This window comes from Canis lupus, chromosome 33 (assembly GCF_048164855.1).
Source record: "Canis lupus baileyi chromosome 33, mCanLup2.hap1, whole genome shotgun sequence".
Taxonomy (NCBI): Eukaryota; Metazoa; Chordata; class Mammalia; order Carnivora; family Canidae; genus Canis; species Canis lupus.
In genome coordinates this window covers 32104744-32117137 of record NC_132870.1, presented here as the reverse complement: position 1 = coordinate 32117137, position 12394 = coordinate 32104744, and the positions used below count along the sequence as shown (strand labels likewise).

The 12394-nt window shown below is 35.9% G+C and overlaps 1 protein-coding gene and 1 long non-coding RNA gene across 3 annotated transcripts in view; one reads left to right on the top strand and one right to left on the bottom strand.

Annotated features, from left to right (window-relative positions):
• LOC140623998 (uncharacterized) overlaps positions 1–5089 on the top strand; it is a 47325-nt gene extending 42236 nt beyond the window's left edge. The window contains exon 5 of one of the 2 annotated variants that reach the window (XR_012023561.1): positions 4538–5089. This is a non-coding gene — a long non-coding RNA (uncharacterized lncRNA). The remainder of the gene's footprint in view (positions 1–4537) is intronic. The other variant, XR_012023562.1, reaches the window with a different exon arrangement.
• Positions 5090–5678: 589 nt separating this feature from the next.
• FAM241A (family with sequence similarity 241 member A) overlaps positions 5679–12394 on the bottom strand; it is a 44409-nt gene continuing 37693 nt past the window's right edge. The window contains exon 2 of the mRNA XM_072810338.1: positions 5679–10909. Coding sequence (XP_072666439.1) covers positions 10664–10909 — 246 coding nt within the window. The 3' untranslated portion in view covers positions 5679–10663. The remainder of the gene's footprint in view (positions 10910–12394) is intronic.

Below are 12394 nucleotides of genomic sequence, written 5' to 3'. Positions count from 1 at the left end.
TTATTCTTTCCCATTGATTTATTTATGTAATTATTGTTTAATCAGGATGAACTTGTGGATATGTATTTCATACTTTGGGTTATAATCCAAAACTACTTTATGTGTTTTCTTGCTCAAATTGTTCCAGCTTTGGTCATGGGAACCCTTTCAATTGCCTCTTATATTCTGTGTCTGTGTGATTTTAGCACTTCCTTACAAACTGGCACTACAAGTTATCCCAGGTTCATCTTGTATATTCCCTGCCCGGTCCTAGAATTGGCCATTTCTCCAGTGATCCTGGGTTCCTTTTATGGAACAATAGTATTAGACATGAAAATCTGGGTGCTGGTGTGCTGGTTACTACTGGGACGTTGTTATTTTTAAGTGATCTCAACTTGGATATACATGGAGTGTATATTATAGGCAGAAAGACTATCTACCCACCTCCCACCCCCAGGTTTATTAGCTGGGTCTATGAAATAAACTGACAATAGACAGATTGACAGGAGAAAAGGTGTACATTTATTAATTGTTATTGCATGCACAGAGGTATCACAGGAAAAAAAAGTGAATACCCCCCAAATCAGTGAGAGTTGAGAATTTATACACTATCTTAATAGAGAAAAGGGAGTGGAGATGTAGGGATTTGGGGACAGTACATGATCTTTAGGGGAGATAATGGGCTCTTGGAAGAATAGATAGGTGATATGGTCGTTTATGACAAAGTTTATCTGGGTGTGGTGTCGAATTCTAATCTCCTCTCTTATGATAAGAGTTAACGTTCCTTGGTTGGTGAAACAGCCAGGCAGGTTATGACAATTGAGTTCCCTTTGGAGAATCTGTCTTTAGGTAGAAAAAAGGGAGTTCAGAAAATGCCTTTCCCTGCATTTGCTGTCTTTCAAGTGCCTTTAGCTCAAAATAATCAAGGTACCAAAGTGGCATATTTTGGGGTGGCATGTCGTGAACTCCTTCAGTACAAATGCTCTATCTATCTATCTATCTATCTATCTATCTATCTATCTATCTATCATCTATCTATCTATAATATAATGTATAATATGCACACATATCTATACTTATTTCCATATTTTTAAATCTGTATCTATATTAAACTGAACATGAGAGTTCATACTGATGTCCCTTGTTCTGTATTTAAAAGAAAAAGTTGGCAACAGATGGCGTCTCACAGCAAGTTTTATTTCAGTCTTGTTCTGATTGTATGTGCCAAATCGACTCAAAAAATCATTGTTCATCCTCTGGACCTCCTCTGAAGATTAGATTGCTTTGAAAAGCATAGTTCTGCTGGGAAGAAAGTGCTGCATTGAACTAGAAGTGCAGTAGACATTAGGGGTATAGAAGAGCCAGGCAGGTGGTGCAACAATCTTGTTCTTTGAGTAGGTGCCAATGGAGATATGAAATATCAAATATAGATATACTTTGAGGATACAGCATTATTATTTTTCCTGGTATGAACATTTCTGACAGTAACTGATGAAGAGAAGTGACTCACCTGGTAAAGGTAGTTTTAATAGCAGTTTATTATACTTGACTTGGCAGAGATGAAGCAGGAGCACCTAGCACTAGTAAATGGTATCAGTAAGGTGCTTGTAATTTAAGACCAGTATTAAAGTTCACGTCTTTTTGTGTCTGAATCTTTCTGCATTGCAAAAATAATGTCTTCTTTGTTAGTTTAGGGCCTCTCCAAACCATGTTAGTGGGAAAAAAGCCCATGCCATTAACTTGGTGTCAATGATATGGTGAGAGAAGGAAAAGCACAGTAGATTTCCATTACAGAGGGAAGTGATTTTGATGAGCAGGTAGCCAGGCATGGAGCTCTTATGAAATGTTTCTTACAAGTTGAAAAAGGGAGAAACGCCTGAGGAGAACTGTATTTGGCCAACATCAGCTCTATCTGAGCATCTTATAAAAATATCTGAAAGCATAAATTGACAGTTAAGGAAAATGTGGGAGAACCTGTTTTGAAATGCATTAGGAGATGGCACTAAAGATATGCCATAGCTTTTTATAAAACATTCATGTCTGTAAACATCTGATTTGAGAAACTGCCACTTTCCAGGTAGGGAGAATTGTTTGAAAGAAAAGGAAATAAGAAAGAGGAACCCAGTAATTGAAGATTTGCTAAAACAAAGATTAGCTAAGATCATGCTAAGCCTTTAACATGTTTTCACAGACTAAAAAGACAAGACTATGAACTATTAATATTCTTGTAAACACTTCATATTAATAGTGTTTACTGGCTTATACTATGTAGCTATACACAAAATGTATCCATGTGTATAGGTAGGTACAGGATTTTTTTTTAATTTTTATTTATTTATGATAGTCACAGAGAGAGAGAGAGAGAGAGAGGCAGAGACACAGGCAGAGGGAGAAGCAGGCTCTATGCACTGGGAGCCCGACGTGGGATTCGATCCCGGGTCTCCAGGATCACGCCCTGGGCCAAAGGCAGGCGCTAAACCGCTGCGCCACCCAGGGATCCCAGGTACAGGATTTTTTTAAGTGAGAGTAACATACAATTATAATTATCTTGGTAACACATATCTAGTTTGTATTGAAAACATGACATAACAGATCAACAGATTAGTCTGAAATTTCAGTTTGAAATCAAAGCAAGCTAATGTTTGTGATTCTATAAACATAGCATAATACTCTTGGCCTAATGCAATTGGAGTAAGACAGAAAAATATTCTTGGAATTGATTTTATTTTGTGAATTTTTCAAGCCCACAGCAGAATTACCCATGCACTGGTGAGTGTAATTCTGCACATAAGTTTTTACTAAGGCAAAGGAGCAACAGAAAATGCATGGGATGGTAGTACGTAGATGTTTAAAGAAAACATAGTATCTCATTAAAGAAGGTGTGGTTGCACAGAGCACATTTATTTCATTTGTTCATCAACTCTTTAGGTTCTTCATTCCTGCTTTTTATGATCATTTTGATTCATGAATCACTAATAGTTGACACTAATAAGAGAATTCAGAAAGATTTCAATCATGAGGATTTGGGATTACAGCATAGAATTTCCTTGCATTTATCAATATTTTGTCAACAATAAAATAGATCAGGACTTTTATGGCTCTCAATGTATGAGCTTTCTTCCATGGATAGTGAAGAATGTCCTCTCTTAAATATGACTTTATACTTAATAATAACGACCAGTATTTATTGAAAGCTTGCTATGTGTAAAGCACAACAGAAAGATAGGCAATTATTTTTTTAATTATGTTACCCCATTTTATGATGAGGATCTTGGATTTTAAAGAAATGAAGGTATGACTTATACAAACCATACCATTCGTCAATAGCAGAACCAAGTCTTAAATTCAGATCGTTTTATCTGGAAGTTGGTTTGCATATTGTTTGAATATTTTCATATAACCAAAGGGGTAAATCATGCCTAAACACTGCTATAGTTTCAGTATGTAACTGGCTTGCAGCCACTGTCTTGCTTGATCTTGCCACCACCTAAGATTCCAGGAATAAAAATAGCAGCTAAAATTATACTTAGGGGCCCCCCAAATATTCTGTGCCAAGACTGGAGAAAGCTCTTTTTAAGTGCCGACTCAATTACCAATTCCGGTTGCTGAGAACTTTTGTGCTAAAATTAAATAGGAAAGTCATGATTAGGGCCAAATCTCCAAGTCATAAATCAGTCACAATAGTGTGTTGGGGGTTGGGGAAGATACAGCTTCTTTACAAGTGAGTTCTGCTCTGCTGTTGAAAATCTTATTTTAAACATGCTCCAAAAATTTGAGAATTAAAATTGCTTTGGAACTTGGTAAAGAGGCCAGAAAGCACAAAGTCAACTTACCTATATCTAGGCTTGAACATACCCAGCTTCCAAGACACACCCTAATTAGGATTTGTCCTGTTGTCTTGTGAGGCCCTATCTGAGGGACTTATTAGCTTATAGATCATCTTAACAGTTTATATATACAATATCTAATGGATTTCCTACTCCTAATTTTAAGTAATGGGCTTTTCTGTCAATTATTTGTTCACCTGTTCCTAGTAGCTTCAAGCCTTTGCTGAATCCTGGGCATAATGCTTAGTCAACTAAAACTTCATTGTAATTGAAGACCTGAATCTTACAGTAGAAGCAGGCAACACAACAGACTAAAGCCTCAACCCGTATTTTTTTAAAAAATCCATCTTGATTGATGTGTTTATGATTTAAATTAGTCATCTTCATATTGTACTCTGAAGAGTGGGGTTTTTTGAAAGTGACTCAGGTATCATGGAGGGCAAGGTGAGAACAAGAATGGATAGTGGATGCTGTATTGGGCAGCTCAGATCCTCTCTTTAGAGCCAAAGGATTTACTCTGTTAACTGCTAGGAGGGCTGCCAGATGACAAGCCCCAGCTGTCAGCTCTCTTTGGGAACTGCTTTTGGCTGAAGAGCTCTCCTGTCCCAACATAGGTCAGTGATTAAGGGCTGTCTCTGTTTGAGGGCACCCCATAGCGTCACTGAGGCCTTGCTGTGACTGTATTGCATACCTCCCTTTGTTTAACCCTGTTTCTTTTATTTCCTTCACAGTTGCTGATCCCAGAGCACTCCCTAATAAACTTCCTGCATGTTAATTTCTTCTGAGTCTGTTTCCCAGGGAACTGGACCTACAGCAAAATCAATTATAGCAGCTCTGCTTTTATCATTTATAAATATTGGCTATTCATGTAAGATTTCACTTAGGGCAAACCAAAATAAAAATCTTTGAAAGCCACTGATCTAATGTTTAAGTAAATGCTCCACCTTATATGAAAAATCATTATTATAGTTTTATGCAAGATCAATGTAAGTTAATCCTTCCAAACCAACAGCTAAGCCCTGTATTTTCCTTTTGTAACTGTTTCTTCTTAGCCTTTATTTGTATATTGCATTTACATATATACTTATGTGCCTGATAAAGCTGAAAATACACTAAATAATGAAATCGTAGGTATTTTTGGTATTACATATGTAAAACCAAGAAACTATACAACAGAAGCAATTGTAGCAGACCAGAGAAGGGCATTCAGTAGATGGCATATATACTCAAATATTGATAGAAGTTTTTACATATCCCATCCCCTACTCTCAAAAAATAACTAAGAGTTTGTCTTAAAACAGGGTATAAATAAGGATATTGTAAATAGAATTTTCATTCTTCTGTAAAAAACAATTCACATTAAAAAACCTACCATCAAGTAGTTTCTTGTAATAAAGCAGTAAAGGAGTAAATCAATAACAAAAAAGGACCATGGTCTTATGATAAAGTTCATTGTATTCTGTGATACATTGGAAAGCTATCAAGGAAATTTCCAACTAATTAAGTTGCAGAAGGCTAAATGATCAAACTTAAGCTGCTGAAAAGATAACTCAAGTTTAATAAGCATGTGTATGACTAAGTTCTGGATCTTAGCAGGTCCCTGCAGAGCTCATTCACTAATTCTAACTTACACAAGAGTCAAGGCAACAAAGGAGAAATACAGTTTGAATGCAGAGGTTGATCTCGAGCTAGGTTTTCCTACCACCTGGGAAGCCATACACACATCAGGCCTTAGCTTTCTGCTGCAGCATTAGGGATGATTCACGCTCAGGTACGTTGTTGCTTTAGCAATTTCCGAACTGGATGTGGCTGTAATTAGCTGATACACAGAACATGATATCGGGGGTCAGAAGAGAGACTCAGGATGCAGGGTTGTGAAAGAGTATTATTTATTGGAAAAGTAACAAAGTACTTTATATACATGTTATTTAACATATATGATCTGGGCGACTAAAACATTTTAGAGCGGATTTATTCTGCAGCCTGAAATACCCAAGCTTAGATACTTGAGAGTTCCTGATCACAACTTCTGAGTTTTTTTTAAAAAATTAAAATTTAGTAGATAAAAGTCCATATTGAAAAATACTGGAAAAATATGAAATTTAGGTAGCATCAGTGACCATATGCATTCTAAAATATTCCTTTTGAAGAAATAGTGATTCCACTAAGTACAACACTGAAAATACATAGTCTCCTAAAAATATGCAAGTGTATAGTAGTAATACTGCATATGCAAATAATAGCAATATTCTTCCATCAAAAGTGAATAAACCTTATAAATGATAATATATACATCAATTCACTTTCTTTATGCACTATAAGCATACTTTTGGAGTGAAAGAATTCTAAAATACAACCAATGCTAAATTTTTGTTAATGCACCACAGGAAGTACGTGAATAAATGAAGTTGATTTATTAATTTGCCAAATATTTTGAGCATGTATTATGTGCCAGGCATTGTGTTAGACAATGCAATTTATGAACCAGATAGAAATGTTCCCTGCCCTTGTGGAGCCTATTGTCTAAAGGAAGAAGCTGCCAGGGGTGCCTGGTTGGCTTTGGTAGGTTGGGTGGTGGACCCTTGGTTTCCGCTAGGGTAGTGATCTTGGGTTGGAAGGATAGAGCCCTGCCTTGGGCTCATGCTCAGTGCTAAGCCTGCTTGGGATTCTTTTCTCCCTCTCCCTTTGCCCCTCCTCACTCCTGTGCATGTGTGTGCAGGTGCCCTCTCTCTCAAATAAATGAATAAATCTTTTTTAAAAAAGGAAGAAACTGACAAGCTATTACAATATAGCATGATAAGTGCTGATAGGGGAAGTGCTGGGTTCTCTGAAAACACACGAAATATCAAACTGGAGTTAACAATCAGAGAAATTTTCCTGGGGGACATTATGTCTAAAGGTCTTAAAGTTGTGGATATGTTAGTCAGTTTGGGGGTGGGGTTAAAGAGAGAAGCTAAAGCAGGTACAGAGTTCTGGAAGTGAGTAAGCACATCTCTCACAAGGAACTGAAAAAAAAATTTCAGTAAAGCTGTGTTGGAAAGGGACAGTAGTAGTACAGAGAGATGAAGCATGCAAGAACCAGAGGGGCCTTGTAAAATATATTAAGGAGTAGGGTCTTTATCATAATGGAAACAGGAAGCCATTGGCAAGATTTAGGCCAAGGAAATCAGAATCATGATTTAGAAAGAGTATTCTGATTATAGAGTGAAAAATGAAGGCAGGGGAGACCAATTAAGATCCTGTGATAGCAATCTAGGGAGATGATGGTGATATGAACTAAGTTAGTGATACTGGGAATCTGGGAGAGGCATAAAGATTAAAGACGTTTTTTAGGAAGTAAAATAGACAGGACTTGTCAACTGGTTATAAGTGGGCAGTGTAGGAGACAATTGTTATTTGCTGAGATTGGAAAAATAGGAAGAAAAAGATGGTTCGGGAGAAGGATGCTGAGTTCCTTTTTATTTTATGTATACCAGATCTGAGGTACTAAGGGATAGGCAGGTACAAATATTGGGCAAGCATTGAATGTGTGGATTTTATATTCTCAACTGGAGATACAGATTGCAATGGTAGCTGAAGCCATTGGGGTGGTGACATTGTCCAAGGCAATGTGCAGGGTGATGAGAGAATAGGCTATGTTTTCCTTATATTCTCCTTGGCCAAGTCTATTACTGGAAATATTAACAGGTATGAAAGTCTTATTGTTTTCTCTTTTCTGACCTTCTGAAGCCATGAATTGCCAATAAAAACATTTAAAATAACCTGAAATCAGTAAACATTTATAAAATAACTGTTAATATACTCTACAAACCATATAAACAGCCCTTGATTGCTCAATACCTAGCTTTGACTAATTTAAGCTTTCTACTTTACAACAAACCTTTATGCTGTAATTTGCCTTCCATCAGTTCTGTAACTGTTTATTTCCTGATCATCTGGATAGCCTTTAATGGATGTGCAGCTCAGTGACAGCCCAGAGAGATTTTCTCTGATCAAAACATGTGATTATAGAGATGTGTTTGTGTTGGTCAGAAGACAACCATAATTCATAATTACCACATGGAAAAGATCCAAATACAGTTTTGGATGGATTGATGGGAATTTGCCTCAATATGCTTCCTTTTATATCTGTAGAAGTCAAAATAGGGATGTGACCTCTAGAGTGGCTAATAGGTGGCATGCAGACATATGTTTAACAACTGGCTTGCTAGGAGAAAAGGGCCCTGATTTATTGTGTTTGCCAATTTTGGTAGCATAAATTCTCCCCTCATAGACCATTTCAAGCTACCAACTGATGCCACTGAAGGAGGACTAGGGGGAAAGTATGTGTAATTGTTATTTGCAAGTAAGTGCAAGCTGGCTCCAGTACACTACTGGACCAAGTATGATTTGACTGGTGGCCAGGAATGGGAAAATACCTTGCATATCACAGCTTAAGATATGAGAGGACTGAATTCTATAAAACACTGAGTTTCTACTTTAAGGAAAATTGACTTATTCATCTCTAGCCAGTTTATTTGTAGATTTTAACCTTTTCCATTTTAATTGAGAACTGTGATATGAATGATGCATACATTAATAATCTAATAATCTTAGCATTGTAACTTCTATGTCCTTATTCATAAGGAATAACAGTTTCTAAAACTGGCTTGGATCTGAGATTGAAATGACTGAGAACCATTTTCCATCTAATTTCTTATACCATGAACCAAAGAAATAACCAGTTTCTTTTCATTTCAGGGCACAAGTATAATCTACATTCTAATATATTTCATAAAAGAAAATATATTATTTCTATAAAACAAGCAAAGTTTGTTTTTTTCCCTACCAAAGCAAACAATTTGATGGTATACTGCTCTAATAAAAATTTTAGAAAGAATAGCAGCAAAATATCTCATTTCTTTATGTGATTTAATATATACCCTATTAACAGCAGTGTGCAGATACATAGTATTGACAGTATACTTTAAATCATTACTATTCAAACTTAAACATTTTTTTTCAATATTAGCACTGGTGGAATTAGAGCTATTATTATGCATACTGTATCTTTTTTATATTCCAAAGGAAAAATTAAAATTCTTGGTAGCATTAGAAAAGAGTGCACTTTTTAATATTTAATGCAGATATATAAAATTTCATTACTTCTATTAAAAACCTCTCAATTCTACTGTGCACGAATGAAGACACCTTTTCAAATAGCTTGCCTTTATGCCAAATTCATAAAGGTTTCTATAAAAATATTTCAAACCCAATAAAAACACAATGATATAGTACAAAGTCTTTCTCTTTTGTCAAACTTTAAAAGGTCTGTATTTCTACAAATCCACAATACTTTTTAGTGCCCTTCAATTGGTATTTTTGTTCAGGGGTTATCTGATTTTAGAAATTTAAGTTGAACATTTTTCATCAGTTTTCTGCTTCAGCATGGAAGACACTGAGAACTTATAAATTTTTAAAACAGGATTGGGTAAAAACTTTTCAAAGCAGAATATTAAACACTTCATATACTTTAGTAACTGCGCTACCAAAGATAAAAATACTGAATTGTCCCATTTCCCTCTTATAACTTGAATTTCTAGATAATTATCTTTAATACTCCTCCTTTGTCTATATAGAAGGACTCTGAGACACAAGTGTACAGATTTTAGGCTCTTTAACAAAATCCAAAATATCACTAAGCCATTTTCTATTTTTAAAGTGTATTCAAAGAAATATAAAACCCCAAAGTGCTGAATTAAGACAAATTAATAACATGACTGGTAAATTAATGATTTGGCTTTAGCCTTAAAGGAATACTATTACATTGGCTGTTAAATTTCATTAAGCATTTGGTTTTATACCGTAGTACTGTATTTTCCAACACAGATACGAAAGAAAATGAGCTGATTTTTTTTCCTTAAAGGCATAGTAAAATATTTCAGCCATAATACAAATCAATTTTTTGGGGGGAAATATCCATGCCAAGATAGGAAAGAGATTTTTTTTTTAAATCTTAAGATAATTGTTATAAAAGAACTATAAAATGTAAATTTCTGGAAAAAAATACATGGAAAATGTTTCTCTAGAAAAAAAATACATAACTTGTTAGATACAAGAAAATATAGCATTACCATGGGGTGCAGCCAGCAATAGACATGGCTTATGAGACTTAAAAAATTCACAAAAGGTAATTAGCACCAAAATTGTCTAAAACTTCAAATGATGTACTGAAGTGATTTGAGGCCCAAATATTGCATCATAAAAAAGTTACATATACTTTTCATCCGTGATAATAAATATATCCTTTTCAATCTTCAGAAAATGTGCTAGGTTTACTGATTTTCATCACAATATTAAGGTAGTGTATCATAATTACCATTTATATTGGTTTGGCTGAGCAGGAACAATAGACATCCAAATTATTTCTCAAATAATAAGGGGTTATTTGGTGGGTGTGGTTGGGGGCAATTCTCCCATTAAAACTTATTTTTTAGTTCCTTGTTTCATCCTTTTTCTTCTAAAATGTTTTTTGGAATTCTTTCAAGACCTATATTGCCCAGTTTGAATTCCATATCCCGCTATTTTCCTGCTCACTTTTTGGTGGTGTTAAGATTTGGCATGGGAATAAGGGAAGGGTGTTTAAAAGTGGGCACAGATCACAGTAGTAAAGACTTGAATAAGCTACAAAATATATTTTCAACCCTGTTATAATCAAGAGTTGAGTTTAACTTTAAACAACATCCACTTACAAATTACAAAACAGCACACAATTTGAAACAAGGCAAACTTCTCGGCTTCCATGTAGTGAAATATATAACTTCACTAATCACATATATGGCTACCAGATGTCAAACAACAGCTTATTCGGCCATATTTTACTGTTGCACATAAATAATGACAAGGCAAAGAACAGCAACTAATCCAAGAGCTTGTAGGCCAAGGAACCACAGCATAATCCAAAAGAAAATGACTATTACTGGTTCCACAATTCTTTCTCCAAAATACATCCTTGTGAAGCCCATGTCGATGAGGCTTTTGTTCAATTCACCAAAAAGTGTTCCCATCTTTTTGTAGTCATCTCCAACAGGCTCGCCAGTGTGGTTTTGTGATTCTTCAATATCCTTTAAAACAAAAACAAAAACAAAAAACCACAAAACAAACATAAACATAAAATGAGAAATAGGTGAAGGTCTGTAAGAATAATGACTATCTCATAGTTCTCTGGGCTGATAATCATTCAGTAAATATTTGGGAATGTTCCTTTTGATTGACCTATAGAACAACCATGTCTGTGCCCACCTTTCAGGAATATGGAAAGCACTGATTTATTGATTTCTGTAGAATCAACACTGGACCCTCAACTACCAGAACACTGATTTGGAGATTTGGAAAGGAGCTGATTTATTTCCATTCATTTTCTAGTTTCCTGAGATTACAAAAGAGGAATTGTGTTCATACTGCCCTTATCCTTTACCATGATTTCAAAATAACCTTCCTACCAACCTCCAAGCCAGGGACCCAGAGTGCTCTGTCTTGTGTAAGTAAGCTTTTTAGTCCATTCCCTTGACACCGAGATTTTAAGGAATGTAGCCTCAGCTGACTTGAGAGAGTCTTGTTGCTAAGTATTGAGCAATCCTTAAGCCATCACTGCTGTGATTGTTCAGTCTTAGCCCTAGCTAGGGAGACCTCATTGTAGGCCCTTGCATAGTTTCTTGTCCAAATTCTAGAAATGTCCTAAGTGCAGCTTATTAATCTCATCAAGAGAAACATAGTTTTCAAATAGGAATAATTTTGTACAATAAGTCCAAAGTCAATCTAGGATCTGCTCCTAAGAAAATGTCCAAAAAAAAAAAAATCCATATGTACCCAATATACACACCAAAAAATGTTTACTATTTCCAAAAAAGTTTACTATTTCTATTACCTCTCAATCTTATTACAAGTAAGGCCTTCATGCCAGTTACTGAGCTATTGTCTCTCAGCTTGAAACCAATCCTTAAAATTCTACAAATATTTCTGGCTCCTGTTCATCTCTGCCAATAGAGGGATCAATGAGACATTGCACAGCTGGAGAAAAAAGAAGGGATTTGCTCTTGTATACTTCTGGTGGGTTTGTCGGTGCTGTCAGTTTTGTTCTAGCAACAGTTCTTCTTCACTCTGGTAGTAGAAATTTCTTCCACCAGCAGCCACTGGTTTCAAGTTGGGGATTTCCCAACACTTGCAGAATCAATCTCAATGTGCCATCTTGAGACACTAGATCCAATTTGTGGGCACCTATTCCTCAGATATCTTGTTCTTAGTTCTATGGGGTCCCCCCTCTGAGCACAGAGACACTACTACTGGGTGAGAAACGATGGATTCTTGAAAATCTGAGTTTCAACTCCACAGGGCCTTTCCCCAATCTTCTCAGTTTTAGTAATTCCAGCTCTTTTCTTTGCTGCCCTGGCCTAGGAGTGGTGGCTGCTTCCAGCTGTTGTTACCTACATGATTTTTAAATTTTAGCATACTTTATAATCCCCTAGAGGGCTTGTCACAGCACAGATTGTTGGACCTATCATCAGGGTTTCTGATTCATAAACCAAGCTAGGGCTTGGAGTCAGAATTCG